The sequence below is a fragment of the Emiliania huxleyi genome (assembly GCF_000372725.1).
Source record: "Emiliania huxleyi CCMP1516 chromosome Unknown EMIHUscaffold_162, whole genome shotgun sequence".
In the NCBI taxonomy this organism is placed as follows: domain Eukaryota; phylum Haptophyta; order Isochrysidales; family Noelaerhabdaceae; genus Emiliania; species Emiliania huxleyi.
This window is the reverse complement of record NW_005200960.1, coordinates 263,612-290,295: the sequence shown is the minus strand read 5'-3', so window position 1 is coordinate 290,295 and position 26,684 is coordinate 263,612. Positions and strand designations below refer to the sequence as shown.

Here is a 26,684-nt window from a genome sequence, read left to right as displayed (position 1 = left end):
AGACGCAGGGGGTAAAGACAGAAGGAAGGAGAGAAGGCGGGGAAAAAAAAAAAGAGAGAGAGAAGAGGGAAAGGAAAAGAGGTGGTGTACCGCCTAGGGGGGGGGGTAGGCGCCTGCGGCCAGGTCGCCAAAGCAGATGATGCACGGGTCCTCGCTGAGCCGCGCCTCCATGCCCCTACTCACCTCCTGCGCCGGCGCAGCCTTGTCGAGGCGCTGCGAGGCCTCGACGCGCTCGTGGTCGCCGTGCGAGATGAGGAGGAGCATCAGCGCCGCCGAGCCCAGGTTGGTGAGCAGCATCGCCGCGAGGCAGCACAGCACGTGCCACTGCAGCCGCTTCTCAAACGGCGAAAATTTGCGCTCGGGCGCGCTGGCGAGCCAGGGCAAAACGCCGTGCGGCATGCAGCAGTAGAGGAGCCAGATGAGCATCGCGACCAGCCAGGTGACGTACGCTGTGCGCAGCCGATTGTTGAGCCGCACGAACGGGTCCTCCAGCGCGGCGAGGCAGCGGTGTGCCACGCGCAGCACCTCGGGCTGCTTGAGCGCCGCGGCGTGCAGCACATAGATGCGGTACCAGGCGAAGGGGCGCGGCAGCGCCGCGAGCACGCGGACCATGCACGCCGCACGCAGCCACGGCGTCGCCGGCGTCGCCGGCTCGACGCTGCTGTCGTTGAGAAGCGTGACGCAGTGGGCGACGAGCGCGGAGGTGATCACCGCCGAAAGCGCAAGCACGCGAGAGTTGACGAGCGCGTACTCCCGCGGATGAAGCGCGATGAGCTCCATCACGAGCGTGTGACGGCCCTCGGCCATCTTGGCCCCCTGTGCGAGGCTACAAATCGCCGACACACTGACTGAGGACCCACTGTGGTGGGTTCGGATCCCTTGCAGGTCGGCTTCCCGTTTCTCGCTTCTCTCTACCTAACTTAACCTCTCTCTGCAATTATTGTGTGCCCGTTCCGTGCCGCGTCCTGTCTGCGGACTGCGCCCCTTTCATTTTTCCCCAACACGGAGGGCAAGCCCTACAGAAAGACAAAGAACAGAGAACAGGGAGGGATCGAAGAGGAGCCTAGGAAATTCTTTTGTTCATTCCGGAATCTCAAGAATTCACGCAGCTGCCGCCGAACAAGGTGTTCCGGGGCGACCCACCGCAGCTCAGGAATGTCCGAATGCGGGCTACAGGAGCATCCGATGCTCTCGGCAGCCTCAACCATCCTGGCGATTCTGCTCGCCGTGCAGGTGGCTGCTCGCCCTTGCAGCCCCAACACATCCCGGCTTGCTCGCTCGCGCGCCGCGTCCAATGGGTCGCGCATTGGCATCCTAGAGCTCACCCGGATCCCGCCCGTTGCCCGCAGTTTGCGATCCAGATCGGCCCGACAAGCTGGACGCTCAATCACACCAACATGGCCCTCGCTCTCTTTTCGTCGGTCTGCTTCACTCTCCTTGGGCGGCTGCTCTCGGGCTGGCCTCCCACCCGCACAGCCGGCAAGGTGCTAGTTGGGCGCGTGAAACACACCGTGCGGAACTGGGAGACGGAGACGCTGCGATCCTTCATCGAGCTGACGACATGGCTGACGGGCATCTGGCTCGTGTATGACAAGACCCGCCGCCCGTTCCTCGCGATTCTTTGCGGCACAATGTCAGGGTGGGTGCTCGTGCTCTGTGGCGAGGCCCTCACACCCATGCTCCGGGAGGTGGAGAAGCACATGCGCCAGACCTGCACGGCCTGCGAGCGCTCGCCACACCGCCCGGCGCGACTCGGGCCGGCGCGGGCCGCGACGCTGGTGGACCCAATACTCTACCTGCTGTACGGAATCTCGGGGACGCGGCTAATTTATCGCGACATCGGCGACATTGCTGTCGCCGGCCTGCTCGCCGGCCTCGCAGGGAGCGCGCTTCTCGCCTCTTCGAAACTGATTGCGGCCTGGCCGCCGACTCGACGCGCCGGCCAGATTCTGCAGGATCGCATCCTCGGCACCGCCGCCAACTGGCGCAACCACCCCGCGCGATCAGCGACGGAGGCGTGCTCCTTCCTCGGCTGCACGATCGGGGCCTACGCACAGTACAACGACATGCTGCAAGCGGTGCAAGCGGGGCTCGCAGCGGGAATGCTGGTGTGCCTGGTCTCCGAGGCGTTGGCGGGCCGCTGGATCGTCCCCACCTCAGTTGGCGAGGAGGACCGAAGCGCCCGCCTGGTGCCGCTGGGCGTTTGCGCGTACGCTGTCATCTTGGGGTGCCACTGGGCGTTTGCTGCTGGTCGCCACGGCTTCGCGTCGCAGGTGCTCTTCACCATTTGCTGCGGCGCCACTGCAGAGATTGCGGCAAAGCTCTTCCTCTCCTCCAAGCGCACACGCAAGTGGGGGGCGGCAATCCAGCAGCGGCTGACCCACACGGTCTCCAACTGGGAGACGCGCCCTCTCCGCTCTGCGGTCGAGGTTGGGTGGACCAACGCGGCGACTTGGGCCACGTGGCACCTTTCGCACAACGTCCACCTCACTTTTGTCGCCGGCATCGCCTCCGGCATGGGCGTCGTCTATCTGAGCGAGAAGCTCCTCTTCCCGCCCGCGCGGCCTCAGCCTCAGCCTCAGGAGGCAGCCGCATCTGACCGCGCCACTGACCGCGCCACTGACGTTGCCGACGACAACGACACCGCGCACAGAGCCGACGAGCCGGCGGTCGCACCAGCTGCAGACACACGCATGATCTCTCACGAGGAGCTGCAACGGCACTCGAGCGGAGGTGACTCCTGGCTTGCCATCCACGGCATGGTGTACAACGTGTCTCGTTGGCACGACCGTCACCCGGGAGGTTCCGACATTCTTCTTGCCTACGCCGGCCGCGACGCGTCCGATCAGTTTGAGCTCTTTCACCCGCCTGCGGTGGCGCGGCGACTCAAGCCGTTCCTCGTCGGTGCGCTCGAAGCACGCCGGCCGCCCTCGACGGGCGTGCGATGGGGGCTCTTCTCGGAGCCCGACGAGGGACCTCCTGGAAGCAGCGGCGGAGGCGGTGGCGGCGATGGCAGCAGCAGCAGAGTGGGCGACGGCGCTACGACCGACTACCGTAAGCTTCGGCGTCAGCTTTGGGAGGAGGGCGCGTTCGAGCCCGACGCTTCCTTCTACTGGCTCAAGCAGGCGGTGGTGATCGGCCTCTGGGGGACGGCCGTGGGTGTGCTCCTAGCCGCGACCGGCTCGGACGCGAAGCCGGCGCGTGGGAAGATCCTGCTCTCGGCGGCGCTCTTGGCCCTCGCTCTGCAGCAGGGAGCCTTCATCGGCCACGACACGCTGCACAACGGCGTGCTTGCGCGGCCACGGGGGCGCACTTGGCGACGCGCCGCGCTCGCGCAGCTTAATGCGGGAGCCCTGCTCGGCACCTCCTCCCCACTCAATCCCGCACCGGCACGAGAGAGTCCCGTCTGTCACGGCGGGCGACCCTCGACGTAGGTATCTCATGCGGCATGTGGCTCGAGGAGCACAACCTGCACCACGCCTACACACTGCGCCCCCACGCCGACCCGCAGTTTCGCTATTTTCCCCTCTGGCTCCAGTCGGTCAAGGAGATCCCCCACTGGCTCGCCGAGCTGCCATCGGCGCCACTGCCCCGCCGCGCCGCCTGGCGTGTGGTGCAATGCTTGACGCGCGTGCAGCACCTCACGTTTCTGCCTCTGGCGATGATCGTCGGCCGCTACAACTTCTTGGCGATCTCGTGGGCGTACGCGCTGCGCCGCCGCCAGTGGGCCGACCTCGCAGCCATGGCGCTGCACGTGGGCTGGTTTGGCGCTTTCCTCTGGGCCCTCCTCCCCGGCATGTCCGAACGGCTTTTGTTTGTCGCGGTTCACTATGCGCTCGTCGGCGCGTGTCGCCCTCGTGTCAGGGTGCGCCTTCCCGCTGCCCCTCCTCACATCATGCATTGCCACGAGTAGGGGTGCTGCACGTGCAGCTCCTCCTCTCGCACCTCTGCACGCAGCAGTTCACCGCCGACGAGGAGGCAGCTCTCGGTGTGCTGCGCTTCCAGCTTGCAACCACGCGTAACATGCGGACGTGCTGGTGGGACGCATGGTTCCACGGCGGCCTCGAGATGCAGATTGAGCACCACCTATTCCCGCAGCTGCCACGCCACCGGCTGCGCGCCGTCGCGCCCCGCGTCAAGGCGCTCGCCGCGCGGCACGGCATCGCATACCTCGAGACGGACTTTGGCGAAGCCGTCGCCCTCTGCTTGCGCCAGCTCGGCCGCCTCGCCGTCGAGCTTGCCACGGTCAACCCGCTGGGCTGAGGACCTGAGGTGGTGCCCCTCACGATGCCCTCCTCTGTCTCCCGCTACTCCTTCTACGTGCTCGTGGTGGTACTCGCGGTGTGGTGCCTGTGCATGTGCTCTCTGTCATGATGCGCTCTCTTGTCACGATGTTCGATGTGACCCCCCGCCCCTGTGCTGCCCCTGTGGGGCTGTGCGGTGTGTGTGCACTCTGTGTCTTACGTGCATTCCCAAGCCCTAGTGTGGACGATTTCTTTGCGGTATCTTGATGTATCTCGCCATATCTGACCCTATCCCGCCCCATACCTCCCGCCATATCCCGCCGTGAAAATTGGGGAACGTGATCTTCACGTCTCGGTCTGTGCCCCCAACTCTCCTGGGTGGGTGGCTCAAGAAGCTCCGTGCACGTGAACGGATGTGCAGAGGCACGTGGGTTGAGAAAAAAACCCAAGAGAGGGGTGGGAGGGTGGGAGAATCCAAAAAAGCCACAAAAAGCCAGCGAGCCTCCCGTTACGCGATTGCTCGCGAAGCGCAGCATGATGCGTCGCCAGCGCGGGAGCAGGTCGGCGCCGACGCTGCCAGAACTAAGACGAGACCGCGACCGACGGCGGGCCGTGCCCTGGCGAGCATCCGCGCTGCTGACGACGTGCTCGAGACTGACCTTCAGAGCGACGAGATTCTCGCATGCTTTGAGGAGGCGCTCGGCGAACGGCAGCCAGAGATGGGAACGGATGCTGCAGCAGGGCGAGAGGCGAACGCCGAGAGTGCGGAGGCCGCACCGCGACTGGAGGCTGCAGCAGAGCAGCAGCGGGAACATACATTCCCTGCTTGCACCGACCGCGGGGCGCGGCGTTGAGCCGGTGCTGCCAGGCCCGGTGCCTATGCTGCATACGAATTCCGGTGGAGGGCGCAGATCGTGCAGGCCAGATGCCGGCGCCGGTCAGCAGATCGGGTCGGCAGCTGCGAGCATTCTTTCTCGCGCGGCGCGGCGAGGCGGCAAACCCGAGCTGTCGCGGCGCGAGGCGGCGGCGGCGAGACGGACGCTGCTCGAGACGAGAGTGTTCTTGCACCGCGGTCGCCGGTGCATGGCCACCGCGAAACGCAAAGTGGAGCCGCAAAAGAAAGAGAGCGTTTCACCGCGACTTGCCGGCCTTGCCTACGACCTGCAGCGTCCCACCAGGATGCCGTCCTCGCTCCTGGCCGCCGCCCGCGCCCGGCCCAGGCCGCATATCGGATCGGAGCAGCTCAAGTACCAGTACTTTGTCACGGTGCACGGCCTCACCTTTTTGCCCGGCGGGACGTGTCCGAGTTCCAACCTCTCGGTGCTGTGGACGCGAGGCTCAAAGACGGCAATCACTCAGGAGGCGGCGGCCGACGCGCAGAGCCGCAGCGCAATCTTTGGCCAGACGCTCACCCTCATCTGCACTCTCTTCCGCTCCCCCTCGGCCGCCTCCTCCTCGTCCGGCTTCAGCGAGAAGCTCTGCGGATTCGCGCTCATCCGACACGGCTCGCGCGGCGCGCAGACGCTCGCCAAGTGCAAGGTCGACATGGCGCCATTCGCATCGGCGCCGCCGTCGGCGCCGCTGCGGCGGACGCTCACCCTCTCAAAGGGCTCGGCCGCCATCGCAAAGCTCGACGTCTCCATCTCATCGCGGCTGCAAAAGGAGCTGCCGCGCGACGGCAACGATCCGAGCGACCGCTCCGACGCGAGCTCCCTCTCCTCGTGCGGCTCCTCTCTCCTCGACGACGTCGCGTACGCTGACGACCTCGACGGAGAGCTCTCGGAGCGGTCGGGAGAGAGGGCGGGAGAGAGGCGCTCCTCGCGCGACGGCGTCTCGCTCGGCGCGTCGCGAGGAGCCGCCGCGGCGGACGGCGGCGTGAGCGCCTCGCTCGCCTCTCTCACCGCCGGCGACCTCGAGCGGTACAACGCGGCGCCGCCGGCGGGGCAGGCGGAGGCGGAGGCGGCAGAGGCGGCGGCGAGGGACGAGGTGGCGGCGCTGGAGGCCGAGATGGCGGCCGAGGTCGCGGCGGAGGAGGCCGAGACGGGGGCGGGGGCGGCGGCGGACGCCCCGGCGTGCGCCGTGGCGACATCCGGCGGAGGCGGCGAGGGCGGCAGCCTGCCGCATCTCGCCGCAGCGCTCCGCTCTACGCGCGGAGGCGGCGGAGCCGTCGCGTCGGGCAGCAGCTGCGAGGGAGGGGGCGGCGGCGCAGAGGGGAGGGGCGTGCGGGAGGTCGACCGGGCGGCCTCCTCCCTCTCGGTGCCGCCCGTGCGGTGCGGCTCTTCGATCCCGCTCAGCCGGGTCGGCTCTTCCGCCGTCTCGGCCATCTCAGCGAGGGACCGGCTCGGCTCAGGGGCGTCGGCCGCAGAGGGCGCGACGCCGCCCCGCTCCCTTCTCCGCGGCGGGCGCGCGTCACCTCTCCTCACCGCGCCGCTGCCCCCCCCTCTCCAGGCGCGACCGTCTACTCGCTCGACGCGCAGGTGTCGCAGCTGCAGGCGCAGCTCGAGGCGGCGCAGACGCTCGCGCGAAAGACGCACGCGCGCTTCGAGGGCGAGCGGCGCGAGTGGGGGGGCGAGCGGGCGCAGCTGCGCGAGGAGGCGGCGGGGCTGCGGCAGCAGCTCATCGCCGCCGACGCCGCCTCGCGCCAGCACGCGCACGAGTCGCGGCAGGCGGCGGCCCAGCTGGGCGAGGCGCGCGCCGAGGTTGCGCGGCTGCGCCGGGAGAAGAAGGAGCTGGGCTCGCAGCTCGGCCCGGGCGGCGCCGACGCGGACGACCGGCTCGCGATGCAGCAGGACCTGCAGGGCAAGCTCGACCGCTCGGAGCAGCACCGCGAGGAGAACGCGCGCAAGCTGGCCAAGGCGCGGAAGCACCAGCAGTCCTTGCTGCAGCAGTCCGAGGCGGAGATCGAGCTGCTCTCGCAGCGGTGACTCGACATGACGCCGCCCCGCGCGCGCGCGCGCGCCCGCCGCGCCCCGTGGCGCCTCAGCGGCCGCGGCACGCGTTGGTGATAGGCTGGAGCAGATGGAGGACGAGAATTGCGCCGTGATGCAGGAGCAGGTCGACCTCGAAAAGGCGTCGCCGCCGCGCTGCAGGGCGATCCCCGCGCGCCTGTCCTGGACATGTGGGTGACGCGTCTGAGACGCGCCCGCAGGCGTACGTCGCGCTGCAAGCGGAGCTGCAGGAGGCGCGGCGCGAGCTCGAGGAGCTGCAGGAGCGCGCCGCGCGCCGCGAGCAGATCCAGCCGGCGGGGCTGCAGGAGCTGCAGGACCAGCTCGAGATGGCGGACGAGGTGCGGGCGACGCTGTGCGCCGACATCGCAAAGCGCACCGAGGAGCTCGTGCAGGTGCGGGCCGCCCCGCCCCACCCTCCCTGCCGGCGGCGCCTGCGCCCCCACCTGCGCCGTGCGGCCGCAGGTCAAGCTCGAGCGCGCGCAGGAGAGCGTGCTGCTCGAGGAGACGGTGCACAAGCTCCGGCACCAGACGGCGAAGAACCGCCAGCTCGCCCTTCGCATGACCGAGCTGGAGGTGCAGCTCGCAGAGCGCGAAAACACGTCCGCCGAGACGGAGGAGGGCATCGCGGGCGCCTTCCGCGAGGTGATGCAGATGCAGGAGAAGAAGATCATCGACCTGGAGGAGCGGCTGCGCGAGAGCAAGGAGGCGCTCGACGCGGCGGCGGAGAAGGGCGGTGGCGGCAGCAAGCCAAAGCGAAAGGGGTCGCTCTGGTAGCTCTGGTGGGTCACCGCGGGCGTAAAGATAGAAAAGAACGAAAACAGACAACGCGAGCCAAACGCAACCATCGTCGGAAATTCTTATTCGCGCCGGATTAACGAACGAAAATGAAATACGGCTTTATGAAAGGATCAGGCAGCCTCGTGACAGCTGACACCGTGTTACGGGCAGAGGAAGGCGAGACGGCGGCGGGGCCGCGGCCGAGGAGACGCATTTAACCCATAAGAGGGCGGGAAGCTCGGGCTCCGCAGCCGTCGCCTGACCACCGGAAAGCGAACAGGAGGGAGGACCGGGGGGAGAAGGGAGCCCCCTCGGATCGCAGGGGTGGGGAGACCGGGCGGATGGGTCCTGAGCGGCGGATGTCGGGTCACGGGTGTCGCGTCGTGTTCGTGTCTGGTGTCTATTAGAGCTCCGAGTAGAGGGGGCGTTCCGCCGCTAGGGGACACCCAAAGGTAAGCGCAGAACCAACCCTCGGAGACCCGTGTTTACTTTACGGCCCCTTCCCTGCGACCGCGCACCCCCCTAGGGGTCAGGGCTCTCTTGCGCCCGTAGCCCGATGCCAATCATCCGGCCCGCTGAGTGCTTCTTAGCTCCCCGGCCCTGGGTGTAACGGTTACCAACTGCACTCCTAGTGCACCACAAGTGCTCCTAGGCGGGGCCACACGCCAAACGTCAAAGGAGGGATGGGAGAAGCTCAGAAGGACACAGGGCCCCCACCTGCACAAGCAGGATCTTGGAAGGACGATCAGGGGCCAGGCACAGGGGAAGAAGAAGAGACGGGAGCCGGGGGCGCATCGCGCGCGACACGGCACTGGGCATGGGTTTGATTCGTGAATTTCTTTTTGGTGACCCCTTTGCGTTGTGGGTGCGCGCCGTCCAGCGCCGGAATTCTTTTGGTGTACCTGTGTTAGTGCTAGTGCGCGCCAGTCCTGTGAGCTGTGTTGTGTGAGAGAGTTCGTTGGTAAATTTCTTTTTCGCGCGCCAGTCCCGGAGACGCCGTCGGTCAACCCGTCATGCGGCAGGTGGCTTGCTTTGGCTCGCCGCCACCGCGGTGGCTCACCAAGGACTTTTCAGCGTGCTGCGTCATCACCGCGCGGCGCGCAAGCCACGCCTCACCCGGGCAAAAAGAACGACCGCGCGCCGCCGCCGCCCGCCTCGCCGCGCCGCGCCGCCCCGCGCCTCGCCTCGCCTTGCAGCAGCGCATGCGCACACGCACCCACGCGCCCGCGCTCGCTCCGCGAGAGCGAAGCAACCCTCCAAGCGAGTTCCGAACCGGGAGCCAAAAGGTCCCGGCTCGAACCGCGAACCGGTTCGACCACCGCCGGCTGGCGGTTCTTGCAAAGGCATCAAAGGCAGTGCTTGATATAACGTAAAATAGTGCGAGCGCGCGAGATACTCACCCGACCCACCGTGCCCTCGCGAAAAAGATCTCGCGCCGCGCGCGCTCGCACACGCCGCCCGAGAGCACTCCCACCCCCGCCGCCTCGCAAGCTCACAGGTTGATTTGAGGAGAAGCAGCTGGGGGAGGTCAAAGCGGGAGAAGGCGGCACGGCGGCGGCGGCGCGGCCCCCCCCCATCCCCACGCCTCCGGGTCGTGCGTACCGCCTCCGGGCGCGAGTGTCCCCCCAGCGTCTGCTCTGGCAGTCGCTCCGGTAATCAGGCCGAGAGTACCAGGGAGGAGGGGAGAAGAGCCCAGGGTGGGGAGAGGAGAAGAGCCCAGGGAGGGGGGAGGAGAAGAGCCCAAGACGGCCTCCCTCTCCCTCCCCTCCCACCGGGCCTCCCTCTCCCTCTCCTCCCACCGGGCCTCCCTCTCCCCCTCCTCCCGCCAAGCACCGACAGTCTCGAGGGGCCAGCCGCTGGAAGGGGCAAGCCAGCGGCACGAGGGCTTCAGCCACACAGCTACCATGGGAACGCGACCCACACAAAGCACCAAAGTTAGGCATACCCCCCGGCGCAGTGTCCCCCGCTATGTGTCGCCGTTTGTCGGGGCACGCTATCCTGTGTAGTCAGGGCAAGTGGGGGCGGGGTGGACAGCCCATCGTCTTTACGTTGGGACCTCTCTGCCCAGTCCGGGGGTGCGTCGAACCTTCCATCACCCTGTCGGAAGCGGCGTGCCGGTGGAGGCACGTCCGGGTTTTGGAAGTAAAGATATATTACTTTTCGCGCGCCAGTCCCGTGCCTGGTGTTGTGAGAGTTTGGAGCACGTGGAGTTTCTTTCTTTCTTTGTTAGTGCCAGTGCGCCAGTCCCGAAGAGAAGAGAATCACTGTGAGAGTCGTGATTTCTTGTTGGTGTACCTGTGTTAGTGCCAGTGCGCGCCAGTCCCGTGCCCAGTGTTGTGCGAGGGAGTTTTGTTGTAAAATTCTTGTTGGTTTTCAAAATTCTCCAGTCCCGTGCCCAGTTGTTAAGAAAGAAAGAAATCATGCAACAGTGCCCAGCAAACGGCAAAATTATTTTCGCGCACACAGTGCGCGCCAGTCCCGTGCCCAATAAATAAATAGAGCAGGCATCTCCAGGAGAGAAAGAAAGAAAGAACACAGACAACCCAGCCGACGGATGGGGGAGGAGGACAGGGTCCACCTGCACGAGCAGGATTTTGGAAGGACGATCAGAAAGAAAGAAAGAAAACAGACAACCCAAGGGAGGGATGGAGGACGGCACGCCGCCACCACACAGGGATTTTAAGGAGAGGGGTGTGATGCGCTAGCCGTCGCCCACCCTTGGGCGTCTGCCCCTAGGCCCCTACCTATCTCTCTTCGCAGTCCCTCGCCGATTCTCGCTGCAACCTTCATGCCACCTCGCGGTCGTCCCACTCGTCGTTCTCTCTCTTGTCGCTTCTTCCTCTGTCGCGTCGCTCTCCTCTGCCTCGTTCTGCGACGGCGCCGCCGCCTGCCGCTCCCGTGTTCTCGCTTCTTCTCTCGCCTTTCGTCGCAGCTCTGCCCTCCTCGCGGCATATTTTGGCCCCTCGAGTTTATCGAGCTCTCCTCGCGCAAGGACGACTCTTCTGACGCCCACTCCGATCATTTGCCGCCAAGTCATATCGTTGCTCAGGTCCACTCTCTCTTCGAACACTTGTACCTCCACAGATGATGTTGGCGCTGGGGTCCCCTTCGGGTTGTATCGTGACAGCTGCCGACGGGATTACCACAGGTGTTCCATCCTCCTCGGAGTCTTCCTCCCCGGCTTCCTCCCGTTCGGCTCTACGTTCAGTACGTTCAACGTGGCTCACCCTCCATGCCGTGAACAGGCGCTTTATCCACCTTATAGCTATATTCTTGTCTCCTCCTCCGCCCCGCCCGTGCGTTGGTCTTGTCGTTGTTTCGCACCCATGTCTGTAATGGCGATCGAAGCTGCCTTCCCCACTACCTGTAGTTCACTCGTCACCTCTCCTGCGAGCTCCCCTCTCTTAAGGACGATCAGAAAGAAAGAAAGAAAGAAAACAAACAAGCCAAGGGAGGGATGGGAGGACGGCACGCCGCCACCACACAGACAGGGATTTTAAGGAGAGATAAGGACGATCAAAGAAAGAAAGAAAGAAACAGACGGCCAAACGAGGGGTAGGGGAGGAGGACAGGGTCCCCACCTGCACGAGCAGGATTTTGTAAGGACGATCAGGAGATAGGCGGCGGCACAAAATTCTTTCGCGCCCAGGAGAAACTTTCACTGTGGTGTGCCTGGGCGTTCCGCCTCGGCTGCCTCACCCCAAGGGCGATAATGCCTGCGCGCGTGAGGAGCATTGGCGCCAGACTGCCGGCGGCTCGCATCCACAGCCGAAGCTTGTTCCTGCCAGGTCTCAGCGCCAAGGGACAAAAGTACCGCACGTTCGAGCAGCAGAAAGTTGTGCAGTTCCCCGTCCCGACCATCTACGGTGCCGTCTCCGACGTTGCTCGGTACGCCGACTTCCTTCCGTGGTGTACCGCGTCTCGCGTGCTCGAAAGGCGGCAGGCTGACGGGCCGGGCGGGCCTGAGCCTGGCGCCCATGCTGCTGAGCCGGGTGCTTCCGAGGAGCTCCTAACAGAGGTCGAGGTGGGTTACATGGGCCTCGCCGCGCGCTTCGGCTCGACGGTGACGCTGCTGCGCGACCGGCGCGTCCACTCCGTCTCCGAACCCAACGAGTTTCTGGACTCGTTGAATTTCACATGGGAGTTTGCGCCCATCGGCCCGAACCGGGCACGCATCGACCTGCGGCTCGACTTTGAGCTGAAGAATGTCGAGCATGTCCTGATGTGGGACACTCTGCAGGACCGCGTGGTGGGCGAGTACCTCAGCTGCTTTCAGCGACGCTGTGCTCAACTGCAGCAGCGCGATGCCGCGGGCGGTGTGGGCGGTGTGGGCGGCGGGGGCGGGGGCGGAGGCGGAGGCGGAGGCGGAGGCGCTCCAGAACCGCTCCGATTTTGATGAACAGCCCTCTCCTCACTCCTGGCTAGAGCGCCAGTGGGGGTGAGTTGTGGGAGATGCGCCCGCTGCCGTCTGTCCAGCGCCTGCTGTCAGCCCGGGCTGCCGAAAAAGTGGCACAGTCCACAAGTACAAGTGGCGTGTGTGGCGAGAAGAGCTCCTGGAGAGCTCGCGGGGCCGCGCGCGAGGCTAAATCCAAAAATCACAGACACGGCGGAGAGGACAGAGGAGTCAGAGAGGAGATGAAGGACAGCAAATGTGTCGAAAAAGACTCTTGTACCCGGACTCTGAGGGCGCCCTGACCCTTCTCTCGTCTGAGCGCCCTGGCTGTCAGGCTCTGTCAGGTGCTGTCAGGTGATCTGTCGGGCTGTCGGGCAGCTGTCAGGCATTGTCAGGTGCCTCTGTCAGACCAGCTGTCAGGTGCTGTCAGTGCTGTCGGGTGATGTCGGGTGCGTGTCTGACAGTCGAGGTGCTCTGTGGCTGTCGGGTGCTGTCGGAGCTGTCGGGTGTTGCTGTCAGACGCTGTCGGAGCTGTCAGAGCTGTCAGGCTGCTGCTGCTGTCAGACGTTGGGCTGTTGCTGTCAGGTGCTGTCAGGTGGTGCTGTCGGGGTGCTGTCAGGCTCTGACACACACCAGCCACACTTATGACACTATCAAGAGGAGACCAGCAGGACTCTACTACACATACTCTCAGCCTCTCCTCCTTCACGGCGTGATCACGCCGGCGGCGGCGGCCGCCTGGGGAGCGCATATGGCGGCGCAGGCGCACGCGGCGGCGGCGGCACAGACGGCGGCGGCCACCCCCACCCAGACGCCGTAGGCATATGACTGTAGGGCCCCAGAAGGCTAGCTGGTAGCTTCATTTGTAGTAGCACAGCCGCCGGTGCTAGAGAGGGGTCCCCGCAGACGCGCAGAGGTGTGGGACGGGAGGGTTGAGAGAGAGACCCATGACCATCCCATGACTACATGGACCACACTCACATGTCTTTGCATGTAACAGTTTTGTTATACCCTCATGGGGCACAAAGAAAGAGGCTCTACGGGGTCTGACTGTGTACGGTCTGTGCTGCTGTCGGGCTGTCAGCGCTGCTGTCAGGCCACTGTGTGCTGTCGGGCTGTCGGGCAGCTGTCAGGCTGTCACGTTAGGGCCTGACAGCGACGGAGCACCTCGACTGTCAGACTCTGCTGTCAGGCTGTCAGATACGTGCTGTCAGACTGTCAGAGAAAGTGCTGTCAGCGCTGTCAGGCTGTCGGGCCCACTGTCAGGCGCTGTCCGGGGTTTGCTGTCAGGCTGTCAGACCAGGGCTCAGCTTCTCGCGGGCGTCTGGTTCGCGTTCGGCGGGGTCGCGGGCCGGCGCGGGGGAGTGGATCACAGTGGTCGGCGTCGGGGCCCCTGTGCCGCCGCCGTTTCGATCAAATCTAAAATTGAAGGTTTACAAAAACTCGCGCGGCCCGGGAGCAGCCGCAGAGGCAGCCCGGAATTGTGTCCTTTTCTAGTCGACGTGCTCGTACCGGCGGTTGTGCACGTACTGCGGGCGGCGGCGCCCACCTTGCAGCCGCGCCTGCGCCGCGTTTTGCGCCACGAGGTAAACGCCTGGCAGGAGGAGAACAGGTGCCGGGTTAGGCGTCCCGCGGGTGCTAGGAGACAGAGAGACGCGGCCACGAGAGAGAAGGAGCGCGCGGTGCGGAGGGAGAGGGCACACCCCCGACGGCGGTTGTGTACATGCCGCCCACGACAAGCGCAACCATCGCCGAGGCGCCCGTGGCCGCGATGAAGAAGAAGAGGGCGCCGGAGAGCAGCCCCGTCTTGTAGGCCCACAGCACCTTGACGAGTGAGAAGAGGAAGGCGACAAGCGCCGAGACGAAGCCGACCGTGAAGTTCATCAGGATCTGCCCCACCCAGCGCAGCAGCACCACGGCCAGCTCCTCGTCGCGCCCCCGCCCGACGCCGAAGACGACGTCCCAGAAGCTCATCCGCTTCGCGAGGTCCTTGCCCCACTCGTAGTCGCCCCAGAACGTCTCGCGCACCTCTTGAACGCCGTACCTGCTCCAGATCCCGACCGACGCCTTTGCCTCGGAGACGAGCGCCTCCCGCTCGCGCGACAAGGCCCGGTACGCCGCCATCTCGCGGTCGACCTCCGCCTGCCGCTGCGGCACGAGGGTCGAGTACGGCTCGCGGAAGCGCCAGAAAAAGACGTTGACTTGGTCGAGGCCCGCCTGCGCGTGCATCAGCCGCGCCCGCGCCTGGCCCTCCTCCTCGCGCGCCTCGATCGAGTACCGCGCCTCCTGCATGAGGTCGTGATACCTCTGCTCCTCGACTGCTGTCGGCGTGTAGGGCGCAGACGCGAAGTGGAGCGCCTGTGCGGCGGCAGGCAAAGCGTGACGTGAGCGTGGCATGGCGTGGCAAAGTCGTGACGTGAGCGTTGCAGACCGGACACGTGTGGCGTGGCGTGGCGCACCCACAGCCCGAAGACCCACCAGATCGCGACGCCAAACATTTTTGGGCCGGGCCGTGGCAGGAGCCGGGCCACGCTGATGGAGCCATCGTTGTTGGGACGGCGCTCGATCTGTGACATGGCGCTGAGGGCGGCGCCGAGGGCGTGGTGGACAAGGGGAATTTTTCTTTTTCGCTGTGTTGTTTCTGCTGTGTGGCAGCCAGCTGGCTGTGTGTCTTGTGAGCTTGTTTGTGTCTGTGTGTCGCTCGTGCGTGTCGTCATCATCTGTCTAGCGTCCACCCATACCGCGTTGGTGTCCAGTCCGAGCCTGGCTGTTCTTCACCTTACTACCTACCTACCTTTCTGCTGTTGTTTGTGCCCTTGGCACCTTGAATGCTGGGGGGGGGGGGGGGTTGTGCAAGCCCTCTGCCAAGGCGCCGGGCTGTGTTCGCCGGCGCCGCCGTTGAGCAGTGAGCCTGGGGGTGCTCCGGTGCGAGCTCCACTCGCGGCTCCAATATCGCCCCAAGTCACCCCGAGTCGTTTGTCCAATAACCCTCTCCTCTCCGAGCTCCGTGGGGTGACACCTCTGCGAGTGCGACGTGCGAGAGATTGCGGCCATGATGCGCCTTTTCTGCCCCCCGGGGCGCCGCGTGTCTCTCTGTCACAACAAGACCCCCTATATCCGGGTAGGAGCCCGAAGCGAACCCAGCGACAGGGTCGAGCGTGAAGGCGAGAGTGGGTGAGAGACCGCGACTACGACGGGAGGACGGCGGGACTGAGGACGCCCGAGGGCAAACATGGGAGACGCCAGACGGCTACGTAGCACAAAATACCTTGAACCACAGGGCTGTGTGTGTGTGTGGTCGGTCCGATCGAAGAGACAGTGATCCGAAGAGTCAATGTCTACTGGCGCCGTCCGAGTCACCGCCAGGGGGTGTTGCGGGCCGTGGCGTGGCCGCGCCCGCGGGCGGGACGGCAGCGGGCGGCGGCGGCGGCTCGAGCAGCGCGAGCTCGGCAAACTCGAGCGCCTTGCAGACCGTGCGGAAGCGGGCGAGGAGCTTCTCGGAGTGGGCGCGCGCCGCCTGCGACGGCAGCAGCCGGTTGGCGAGCCAGGAGAAACCGCGCACATTCGGCCGCACGAACGCGACGCCCAGCTCGTGCATCCACCTCCGCTCCGGCCCCTCGCGCGCGTACTCGTTGACAAAACCGATCTCCTCGCAGAGCGCCTCGGCGGCGCGCTTCCGCAGCGACTCGGGCACGACGATGAGCGCCCGCGGGGTGAAGGGGCGGGGCCGCCGGTCGGTCGGGATCTGCAGCAGCAGCAGGCCCGCCTGCCTGGCGCGCCGCGTGCAGTGCTTGACAATCTCCTCCACCTGCTGCCCCTGGCACATGAGCCACCGCAGCTCGAGGTGCCACACCTGCGTCGCAGACGCGCTCGAGTCGTAGACGAGCTGCATAAACATGCGGCGCGACGTGCGGCCCGACGCCGACGGAGGCGCCGTCATGTCCACCACGGTGGTGCAGTCGAGGAACGAGGCCCGTCGGCCCGAGCCGGCGCCCCCGCTCCTGCCACCGTTGCCGCCGCCCACCGGCCGGTCGCCCCCGCCCGCCGACTGCGGCTGGCGCGGCGTGGGAGCATCGGCCGCGTCGCCCACCCCGCCCTGCCCCGCACCGCCCCCCTCCTCCCACGCCACCGAGAGGGGCATCCGGCTCGAGACGAGCTGCACGAAACGCTCGAACCGGTCGCGGCTGAGCGTCGGGCGGGGCAGCCACCCGTCGGGCCGCTCGAACACCTCCCACGCGCCATCGCCGCCGCTGCCGCCAGCCGCGCCGCCGGCGCTCCCGCCGCCCGCCGCCCCCACCCCCACCGCGGCCCCCGCCTCGCCGCCTCCGAGCCCCGCCGGCGAGGCGGGCGCTTCGTCCGCCACCGGCGGCCCCACCCCCCGCACGGACGGCTTCTTCTCCATCGTCGCGCTCATCGCCGCGCCGAGCAGGCGCTGCGTGCCGGGCGGCGCGGAGAGCAGGCGCAACAGCGACCCCTCCTGCCGCTTCTCAAAGTCGAGCAGCGCGAACCGCTTGCAGCGCAGCCGCATGTCGCGCAGGTCGAGATCGGAGGGCGGCGACCAGCCGCAGACGGTGTTGTCGATCCGGTTCCACGGGAAGGCGTGGTGCGCGGTCGGCTTGATCTGCGTGAAGAGGTGCTGGAAGCCACTCGAGTTTGGCGCCCAGACGAGGTAGTGGTACCTAAATGGCAACCCGCGCGAGCCGTGGGGCGGCGCCGGTCTGGCGGCAGCCGCCCGCACCCGGCCGCTCCGCGCGCCCAATCGTCGGCGACTTGAGCGTTGGCAGCGGCTGGATGTAGTGCCGCGTCACCTTGATCTCGGAGAAGTCCGCCGTCGCCTTTGCGGCGGCGGCGGCGGCGGCGGCGGCGGCGGCGGCGGCGGCGGCGGGCCTGCCCGTGCGCATCTGCTTCGGCGGCAGGTGCGAGGGCTGGTGCTCGCGCACAAAGTGGATCTGCTGCACCTGCGCGCCGAGCGCGAGGAAGTAGGTCGTCTCGTGCCGCAGCGAGAGCGAGGTCCGCGTCGGCGCTCCGGCGGAGGTGGTTGCTCGCAGCAGCTGGAAGTCCTGCTCCAGCCGCTGGCACACCATCTCGTGCAGGATCTCCTCGGCCGACATGACGGTCTTGTACGGGATGGTGCCCTCCACCTCGCCCTGCGCCGGCACCGCGACGTTCCACAGCCCGCCGCCCGCCGCCGCCGCCTGCTGCTTCCGCATGAGCTGGAGCTGCTCGGCGGTGCAGTCCATCGTGAGCGGGAGCACCGCCGGCGCGGTCAGCGACGCCCACTGGTGCTCGAGGTGGGGCTGCCACCGGCGGAGCCTCGTCGGCGCGACCGCCGCGGGCAGCTGCCGCAGCATGCCCACGCTGGCGGTGCCCGTGAAGTACGCCTTGTTGGAGGAGCGGACGTGCAGCCAGCGGCGGCGCGCGTACGACGTCTCCGAGAGCCGCTTCAGCTCCGAGGCCGAGGCGGGGAAGCGGAGCGAGAAGGGGTTCATCGGCCGCGAGTGCGGCACCAGCTGCGACCACGCGCCGGCCGCCATGCCGCGCTCCCCTGGCCCGCCGGCCGAGGAGAGGGCGCCGCCCTCGATTGGCGCCGCGTCGGCAACCGGCAGCCGGCCGAGCGAGGCCCCTCCTCGCGCCAGGCCGCCACCGAGCCCGCCGCCACCCGCGCCGCCGCCGCCGCCGCCCGCGAAGTCCGCCTCGTTTGGGCGCAGCGTCGTGCGGTGCGGGAGGGGCAGGCTGAGCCCCGGCAAGCTGAGCCCCATCTGCGACGGGTCGGCGAAGGAGCCGGCGGCGGAGGAGGAGCCGACCGACGGGAAGGGCGGGCTGGGCGGCGAGGTGCCCGCCGTGCCCGCGCCGCCGCCGCCGCTGCAGCCGCGCCTGCGGGGCGGGATCTGCCACGAGCCCGCCCAGCCCGGCTCCGACTCTGGCGACGAGGAGAGGGAGGAGCAAGGGTGCGCGTGCTCGTCCGCCGGGTCGAGCTCGCCCGGCGGCTCCCCGTGCCGGCCCCAGCAGCCCGGCGCAGGCAGCGACGCGCCGAGCTGCGCGCCGCCGTGCTGCGCGGCGAGGCTGCCGTGCGGCGAGGACCAGTCGCGCAGCGGGAGCGTCCTCCCCGCCGCGGCGGCGGCGCGGCGGCCGCCGTGGTGCGCCAAGGCCGCCTCGTCGACCAGCCCGCCAAAGAAGAGGTCGTCGGACCGCTCCGACACGGCGCCCTCCCGCTCCCACGCGCCGGAGTCGAAGGCCGCCGCCGCCGCCGCCGCCGCAGCGTGGGGAGGCTCGCCGCCGCCGCCGCCGCCGCCGCCGAGGCCGGGGAGGGAGGGCAGCGGCGGCAAGCCAATCGGGAAGACGGGCTCGCCCTCGTCGCGCGGCGGCGCCGGTGTGACCCTCGCCGAGGGCAGGTCGAGGCGCGGGTGCGGGGGCGGGTCCGTGTACGAGATGAGGATCCAGTGCGGCACCACGTACGACGCGCCCTCCCCCCCGCCGACGGCCGTGTCTCTGCTCGTCGCGGCGCTGACAAAGCTCGCGCCCGCCTCGACCGCCGGGGGTGTGCAGCCGCCGAGGCCGCCGAAGGAGCCGCCCGCCGACCCGCTCGCCGCCCCGCCCGCCCCTCCGACCCTGCCCGCCGACGCCACCGACGGAGGCAGAGCCGGGCCCGTCGGTGGCGACGCTGCGTGGCGGCAGCCAGGGGCGGAGGGAGAAAAGGCAAAGGGCGCGGCGGCGAGAGCGGGAGGGGAGGCGGGGGCGGGGGCGGGAGGCGGTCGCGGCCGGACGTAGGAGAAGATCGGGACGGTGTGCAGAGGCGGCGAGCCCGCGCAGACGAGGTCACACCCGATGCCGTTGTAGGCCATCCGCTGCTTCGAGATGGCGGCGAGCGCCTGCGACGGGCGAGGTGAGAGCAGTAGCAGAAGTAGTACCAGCATCTCATGCTCACAATGCTGACTCATCGAGCGCCTGGTCGACCGTGAAGACGCCGGCGCCGCCGGTGAGCACGAGCAGGCTCTTGCCGGTCGAGGCGAGGTCGAGCTCCTCGTGCGACGGCTCGAGCACGTCCAGGGCGAGGTTGATCGCCTCGAGCAGGTTACCCTCGGCGGCAGACGACAGCCCGCCGCCGCCGCCCGCGCCGCCGCCTTCGGCGCGGCCTCCGCCTTCGGCGCGGCCTCCGCCGCCGGCCGGTGCAGTCATCACCTCCCTCCGCCGCACCGCCTGGCGGAAGCGGCCGACCTCGGCGCGCAGGCCGCCGAGCAGGCTCATCCACTCCTGCCGCGACTCCGACTCGACGATCAGCTTGTAAAAGTCCGTGTGTGGCCGGCCCGCGCAGTCGAGCATCAGGCCTAGCAGCTTCGAGGAAGGCTCGAGGAAGGCTCGAGGAAGGCTCGTGGAAGGCTCGTGGAAGGTGGTCGAGCGTCAGGCCTGCGTCGCGCCGGCCCGCCCGCGCAGTCGAGGCGGCGCCGCCAGCCGCGCCGCTCCCCGCACCGAGGCCCGCGTCCGAGCTCGCCGCAGCGCGCGCGCCGCCGAGAAAGTCCGGCCCGACCGGCGGTGAGGCGGCGGCAAAGGCGATGGGTGCGGTCGAGGCGGCGGGCGAGGCGGCGGCGCGTGCCGGCCTTGGCTCGCTTCCCGGGAGGGCGTGATGCGGAGGCGGGGAGTGGGCGGGGTCGTCGCGCTCGGTGGTGTGGGCTTCGGCGTGCGGGTCCGGGACGGGCGCGAAGCAGCGCGCGAAGAGGACGAGCGAGAGGTTGTGAGAGACGCCGACTGCGCGCCAGCGCTCGAACATGGTTGCGAGGAAGGCGAGGGCGCGGTCGAGGTAGAGCTCGCCGGTGGGTGTGTGGGTCTCCCAGAGCTCCTGCGAGACCTGGAGGAGGAGGAAGACGGAGGCGGATTGCGAGCGGAAGGACACGCGCGTGCTCGGGCCGAGGCAGCCGCAGCTGACCATGTCCGAGTCCCGCGCCATGCCTGCCAGAGGTGGCGGAGGTGGATGCGCCGGCCGAAGCGAGGTGCTGGCCGGAGGAACGCGCAAGCAGCGGCGGACCTGATACCTCGACGCGCGCGCCAGCGTGGCCAAAGACCTTGCGCAGGTAGACGTTCGGGCTGGACGCGCGCAGCTGCTGCATCCAGTACCTGGCAGAGGAGACGCGCGAGGCACATCATCGCCACACCGCCGGGCGGCAGCCACAACGCCGCCGCCACGCACCAGATGTCGCCGCGCGAGAGATACTGGTCGCGAAACACCATCTCGACCCACTCGAGCTCCGCCGCCGCCGCCGGCACCACAATGACCTCGACACTCTGCCGCGAAGAGAGGCCAAAGAGCGACGCCGTTGCCGCGAGGAGCGAGACGCCCTGGGAGCCCTTGCCGGGCGCCGCAGAGCCGACGCGTAAAACGAGAGCGCCGCGATCCTCGGCGCCGCCAGTCGCCGCGGCCGTCGCCGGACCCGTCGGCGACGACGACGATGGAGACGCGCTGCCAGAGGGTGAGCCGGCCGGCGGCGAGATGCCTGCGTCGCTTACAGCGCGTACCTCAACGTACGCGCCGCGCGATATGCGCATGTCATCTAGCCGCTCCTGTGAGAGCAGCAGCTCCTCCTCCGACTGCTCTGCGGTGTGGAGCGCAAGCTCAGCGAGCTTTGCCGCCGCGGACGCCATCCGCAAGAGAAGATAACGTGCGGCCTCAGCGGAGCTGGGAAGAGGACCGTCAAGTCGTGGGGTCCAGACTCACACGAGACTCACACACGGCCGGCGCCAAGCGCGCGTAACCACCGAGCCACTCTCCGCCGCCGCTCCTCGCCACCAACCATGATGGTGCGTGACTCGTTTACCCCCCTCCCCTCACTACGACCAGCCCTCTCACCCACCACGCCTCGTCGCCGCGCCTTTCTTTTCTGTGTGCGGCGGGCGCCGATGCCCGAGTCCAGACGCCCGCCAATGCTCGCTCGCCGCCCCGATCACACAATCTCTCCAGCGACGTTCTCCCTGCCCAGCGCTCCCGCCGCCGGCGCTGGCTCGTCAGCTCCCCCCCGACACGTGGAGACAAGCTCCCACCATGACACACGCGGCGCGCGCATACAGCGCGCGCAGCGCAGCGCACGCGACTCTTCCTCCCTCCCTCTCCACAGATCCCCCCCCTCCTCTCGCACCACTCGCTCACAGCCTCCCTTGCCACCTCTCCTCCACCAACAGGGCAACTCCGATTCCACGAAAACTCTCATCAAAACTGGCGGGAAGTACATGGCCGCGCACCTCGGCGTCGCCGACGCCGCCGCCGCGGTTGATTACCTCAAGATCAACGTGTTGAACGGGTGCAGCAGCGGCTGGTACGACCCGATCCTCCGCGACTACCTCAAGGACGACGTCTACCAGAAGTTCTTCGACAACAAGAAGATCGACCACGAGAAGGTCGAGATCAAAGACGGACATGTCAAGGCTGTCGACACGTGAGTACAATCCTGTAATCCTGCAACGCCGCGCACCCTCTCACCCCCCCCCCCTCCCGCCCTCCCAGCTTCCTGCGGCGCACTCTCACCGACCACTTCAAGCAGCTCCAGCCGGACCAGACGTACTTCTCCAGCATCACGCCGAGGGCGGAGCTCTACGCGTACATCCGCGAGCAGACCAAGCGCAACCACGTCCAGGCCGGCAACCCCTTTGGCAGTAACCGCTCGTCGACGCTCGTCGACATTGGCACGGTCTTCAGCGTGCTCCTTGTGATGTACAACATGAGCGGCCCGGCGCTGTTCAAGGGCCTCAACCTCGCGGCGGGCGTCACGCTCATGCTCGCGTTTGGGCTGCGCAACATGAACGTCGAGGATGCGTCGTGGGGTTCTTTTGAGATCTTTCAGCTCGACGCAGGGGGGCGTCCGTTCTGGTACCTCTCCAACAAGCGTTCCCCCTGGGTGGGGCGCGTGAACACGCTCCGCAAGATGGACAAGGTCGAGAGCCTGCGCGAGTTCATTCCGCACAAGAACGTCTTCTTCTGCCCGTTTGTCGCCATCTCGCTCCGTCGCTTCTACCTCCTCTCTACGAGGCAGATCAATCTCCCCAACATGACCAACTGGATGAAGCACGAGAAGGCGGAGACGGAGGACGAGGACCGCATCAAGAGCGAGAAGGTCGTGAGCGGCGTCGGCTGTTTTCTGCCCATGGTCTCCCAGCACTCGGAGGTCACGCGCTTCGGCAAGCTGAATCCGGAGGACTTGAAGGACGCGGCGAGCAAGGCTGACCCGCCCATCGACCCGGGAGTTCAGAAGAGTCTGAACTACAAGGGGCTTCGAGACGTCGTGCACAAGGTGACGTCGCAGGACCGGACCGTCGGCATCGAGGAGGGCAAGGCGCGTGTGGGGCACGACTCGCGCAACCAGCACACCGGCTCGTACACGACCCACGCATCAACTCTCATGGGGACGGGGGGCTACAACTCGGGCGACATGACGGAGCGGCAGTGCGCCCACCACGCCGTGATTGGCATGTACTTGCCCGGCGACCGGAACTTAGATGTCCGGTCCGAGAGCATGGTCGAGGACGCGGCCAAGATGCGCAACACGCTCTGGCGCGCGTGGGATCTCAACCAGGAGCTTTTGACCGTGCGGACCGAGGCCGAGTCCGTATGCCGCGACAGCGCTGCGGCTGTGGACAAGGTCGAGATTGCGACCGGCGTCCTGCGCGACTTGGACAATCTCGACATCTGCCTCACCATGCTCATTGTCGCGAGCGCAGCCCGCGGCCGCAGAAAGGACGGCATGATCGCGATGGACTCGGCGCCGGCGCGGCTGTGGATCCCGGCGCTGAACACGCTCGTGGAGCCGCTCATCGGCACGGACCCCTACAAGAGGCTCGAGGAGAAGATCTGGGAGGCGGAGGACATTGAGTCGGGCGAGGGCGACCGCGCCCTCCTCCCGGAGAACGAGTGGTACCGTGAGCAGGAGCAGGATCGCCGCCACCTCGAGATGCAGTGCCTCGTCGGGGAGCTGAAGCAGCAGAATGCGCAGCAGCAGCAGCAGATGCAGCAGATGGCGCAGAAGCAGGAGCAAAAGGACGAGTACACCGCCAAGGACGTTGAGGCGATCGTCAATGCGTCCGAGGTCTCCTCCGTCTCCGGCTGCGAGGGACTCACGATCGAGGACGCCCTCGACCTCGCGGCAAAGCACGTGCGCGACTGCGTCGCCACCGGCTTGCAGTGCAGCAAAGATGACATCGAGTTTCTGCGGAGCGAGCTCGAGTCCGCCCCGCCGCAGATCACACCGGAGTTTGTGAATGAGCTCGCCCTCGCCCTCGCCCTCGCGCCCATGTGCAGACGCCGCCGGCCATTAGATCGGTGTGCGCGCGGCACCTTCCAGGCGCACGTGAATGCCTACACCCTCTGCGTTGGCAGAGGGCTCAGTCTCGATCGGCGATGTGGCGACGACGGCATAGAGTCGCCAGCGCACGCGCTAGCAGACCAGCTTCGCGAGGCATCCTTCGACCCAGACGAGGCCCAGCCTGCTAGCGCGCACGGCTTCTCTGCCAACGAGCTCAACGGCATGGGTAAGCTGCAGCCGTCACGCCAACCCGCCTCACGCCCACCCGCCACGGCCACCTCGTACGCCGGGCGCAAAGAGATCCTCAAGCGCCCGCGGACCCCGTCGCCCGAGGAGTGCCGGCAGTCTGGGGGTGGTGCCAGCAGCAGTGACGCTCGTTTTGCTGAGATGCAGCGCCGAGCCTTGGCAGCAGAGGCGGAGGTGGCGGCTGCGTGGGCGCGTGTGCGTGAGCTCGAGGCAGCGGCGCCGGCGGCGGGAAGACAGATCGTCCCGTGGACCCCCCCTGGGGGGGGCAGCAGCGACGGCGGCGGCTTGCTGGCGGACGAGTCTCTCGAGTCGCTCGCGCGGGGTGGAGAGGGTCTACCTATGGAGATTGACTCGCCTGACGGAGGCGGCGGCGATGGCGGGTCGGCTGGCGGAGAGCAGGTCTACCTCCGCAAAAAGATCGAGGACGCGGAGCGGTGCCTTTCCACAAGCAGCTACCACGGCCCCAATGGCGTCGCTCGCTTGGTCTCCGACTGGATCAACTTTGTGCTCGAGCTGGACCGCGAGCACAAGGGGTGGGGGGGAGCCGTCAAGCTTGCGGGGGTGTTTGGCTACCTGAAGCCAAAAGATGTTGTGCTGGGTACAGACGACCCCGCGACGCGCATGGCATCCCGAATCCGCACGGCGAGGCGGAACGTGCGGAGCATCCTTCGCGTAGTTGCTCGCACGGCTGGGTGCGAGGTGAGGAACCTCAAGGAGGCGATCGAGACGGTGCAGGCACGCCTGACGTCCGACGGACACTACAGCAAGATCCAAGCGGAGGGGGAGAAGTACGACGAGGAGTACGACAAGCTGTGGGGGGCTGAGGGCGTGGCCGACACGGTCCGCCGGGACATCATGGGGATCGTCTCCTCCGTCTCCTCCGCCGCCTCTTCCTCCGCCTCCTCCGCCCTGCCGCCGCCGCCGCTGCCGCCGCCGCCATCTACGTTTGGCCTCTCCTCCGCCACCTCTAACTGCGCGTACCTGCTCGCTTGCGACCCGTCCGTCGGGCCGGTGCACGGCCGCAGCGGGTTCGGGTTTGCGCTCGGGTGGCTATCGCGCACTGACGGCTCCGTCAACCGCATCGATTGCGGGTGGTTCGACACCAGCCAAGCCAACCTGGGACCTGAGTGCCGCCGCTTGACCTTGGGAGGTCCGGGTGATGCCTCTCCGGGCGCCCGCCGGCTCGGCGCGATTCTCAGAGGCCTATCGCTAATCTTTCAGACGCACGGCGCGCCGCGATACATCTTCATGGAGGCGTTCGAGTCGAACCAGGGGGTCGCGCACGCGGAGCTGAGTCACTACGTGCGCGGCTTCGTCAAGGCGCTCGCCCCCCCCTCCACGCTCCGTCTCGACGAGTGGACGCAGCAGACGTGGAAGGGAGGGCTCGGCGTGAGCGCGCATGTTAGGGGGGGGGATGACGACAAGGCACCGACGCGCCGTCGCGTAGAGGCGCTGCTAGGCAACCCGGAGGAGCCAGTGTCCTTCCCTGAGAAGGTGACGAGCCCTTCCACCAATAATCAGATCAACTTCCCCAGCGACATCTCGGATGCAGTCGCGGTCCTCCTGTACGGCATGAAGGTGCACAAGGTGCTTTATAAGAAGGGCTCGGAGCTTACCCTGAATGTCCAGGGCCGTCTGGCCAAGTGAGTGAGGACTCACGTCATATGTCACTTATACGACACGTGTTTGAGTGGGATTTCACAACCTGGATTGTCCTTAATTACACACAGATGGAAGGCAACTGCCGGGACTCACACTCGAACATGGCTGAGCGTGCTGCGCACCGCAACCTCGCTACGTGCAAACATGCTACGTGTGCATCCATGCGAGCGTGTGCACGTGGCAGGATCAGGCGTTTGCCCAGCCAATGGCTAGGCCATACACCCTGTCCGCGTCCTCCCAGCCTTCGCGCCGGCCGTGCGTCTCCTCAAAGTGGCCAGGCGTGCAGACGGAGAACACCTGCAGCACCAGCTCGCCCTCGCCGCCCAGGCGCAGCCACACGACAAACTCCTTGACGCCATCCTTGTCTACGCGCGTCCAGCACAGCCGGTCGCCACCGACGTTGTCGCCGACGCAGATGGACTCGCGCGCCCCGCCGGCCTGTGGAAGCAAGCCGCCGGCCCACTCGTCGGTGCCGGCATGCAGGCGGCTGCCGAGGTCGTTGTACTCATTGAACCTGAACCTGCGCAGCAGTGCATCCCGAAGGCACACCGCGAGCTTATGCTCGCGTGCGTCCTTCGCGAGACCCATGAACGGGACTGGGCGGAGCAACCGCGCCGGCGCCTCCGCCTCCGCCTCGCTCATGGTCCAACTTGAACAACTTGTGCGCCCCCCTGCCGCAGCGCCCGCGCGGCGCGCGCCACGGAAGCTTACAAGAAAGGTCAGCACGCAAGTTTTGGAAGGTTTGGACGGCGATCGCCGTCAGCCGCACGGGCGATACACATGCGTTCCTCTTTGACAGGCTGTGACTCAGAGGTCCTGGGCGGTCCAGAGGCGTGCCCCACATTGCCCCGCCCCCACCCGCCCTCCCCAGACCCCGCATTCTTTCTCGCGCCAACTCACATGCGCTAAACACAGAGCGGGGTACGGGTGACGACTGACCAGAAGTTGCCTGGACCTCTGGGGTGCCCCTCATGACCCCCCTGTGACTCCCCTGACTGCACCCCAGCGCTCTCATGCCCCTCCTCCCTCCTATCATCAGATCTCTCATACCGCCAGTTGGTTGCTCTGGAGGCAAGTCTCATAACTCTTTTTGCTGGAAGAGTCATTTGAGTTTGAGCAAAGGCCTTTGGGT

The 26,684-nt window shown here is 67.2% G+C and overlaps 8 protein-coding genes across 8 annotated transcripts; 4 read left to right on the top strand and 4 right to left on the bottom strand.

Moving 5' to 3' along the window:
- Positions 1-93: 93 nt before the first annotated feature.
- EMIHUDRAFT_230316 (hypothetical protein) lies at positions 94-807 on the bottom strand (the record flags this gene model as incomplete). Its single annotated transcript, XM_005785288.1, has 1 exon — positions 94-807. The coding sequence occupies one exon, from the start codon at positions 805-807 to the stop codon at positions 94-96; it is 714 nt and encodes a 237-aa protein (XP_005785345.1).
- A 1,886-nt stretch (positions 808-2,693) lies between these two features.
- Positions 2,694-2,915, top strand: EMIHUDRAFT_71873 (hypothetical protein; the record flags this gene model as incomplete). Its single annotated transcript, XM_005785287.1, has 1 exon — positions 2,694-2,915. A coding segment is annotated over one exon (222 nt), but the record flags the coding sequence as incomplete, so codon positions are not given.
- A 2,412-nt stretch (positions 2,916-5,327) lies between these two features.
- On the top strand, positions 5,328-7,226 carry EMIHUDRAFT_455947 (hypothetical protein; the record flags this gene model as incomplete). The annotated part of the gene is made up of 4 exons (XM_005785286.1): positions 5,328-5,348; positions 5,487-6,163; positions 6,351-6,415; positions 6,693-7,226. 4 exons carry the CDS (start codon positions 5,328-5,330, stop codon positions 7,166-7,168), a joined length of 1,239 nt encoding a protein of 412 aa, XP_005785343.1. The 3' UTR covers positions 7,169-7,226.
- Positions 7,227-7,262: 36 nt separating this feature from the next.
- EMIHUDRAFT_230313 (hypothetical protein) lies at positions 7,263-7,966 on the top strand (the record flags this gene model as incomplete). The annotated part of the gene is made up of 3 exons (XM_005785285.1): positions 7,263-7,298; positions 7,393-7,584; positions 7,655-7,966. The coding sequence occupies 3 exons, from the start codon at positions 7,263-7,265 to the stop codon at positions 7,964-7,966; spliced, it is 540 nt and encodes a 179-aa protein (XP_005785342.1).
- A 1,027-nt stretch (positions 7,967-8,993) lies between these two features.
- Positions 8,994-9,641, bottom strand: EMIHUDRAFT_364224 (hypothetical protein; the record flags this gene model as incomplete). Its single annotated transcript, XM_005785284.1, has 1 exon — positions 8,994-9,641. A coding segment is annotated over exon 1 (225 nt), but the record flags the coding sequence as incomplete, so codon positions are not given.
- Positions 9,642-11,681: 2,040 nt separating this feature from the next.
- Positions 11,682-12,411, top strand: EMIHUDRAFT_230312 (hypothetical protein; the record flags this gene model as incomplete). Its single annotated transcript, XM_005785283.1, has 2 exons — positions 11,682-12,294; positions 12,395-12,411. 2 exons carry the CDS (start codon positions 11,682-11,684, stop codon positions 12,409-12,411), a joined length of 630 nt encoding a protein of 209 aa, XP_005785340.1.
- A 1,080-nt stretch (positions 12,412-13,491) lies between these two features.
- EMIHUDRAFT_230311 (hypothetical protein) lies at positions 13,492-14,938 on the bottom strand (the record flags this gene model as incomplete). The annotated part of the gene is made up of 4 exons (XM_005785282.1): positions 13,492-13,511; positions 13,912-13,956; positions 14,066-14,720; positions 14,837-14,938. 4 exons carry the CDS (start codon positions 14,936-14,938, stop codon positions 13,492-13,494), a joined length of 822 nt encoding a protein of 273 aa, XP_005785339.1.
- Positions 14,939-15,458: 520 nt separating this feature from the next.
- On the bottom strand, positions 15,459-20,996 carry EMIHUDRAFT_230310 (hypothetical protein; the record flags this gene model as incomplete). Its single annotated transcript, XM_005785281.1, has 14 exons — positions 15,459-15,473; positions 15,835-16,248; positions 16,726-16,983; positions 17,054-17,170; positions 17,321-17,509; positions 17,618-17,938; positions 18,524-18,574; positions 18,740-18,886; positions 19,127-19,231; positions 19,317-19,439; positions 19,557-19,706; positions 20,053-20,306; positions 20,383-20,471; positions 20,545-20,996. 14 exons carry the CDS (start codon positions 20,994-20,996, stop codon positions 15,459-15,461), a joined length of 2,685 nt encoding a protein of 894 aa, XP_005785338.1.
- Between the last annotated feature and the right edge of the window lie 5,688 nt (positions 20,997-26,684).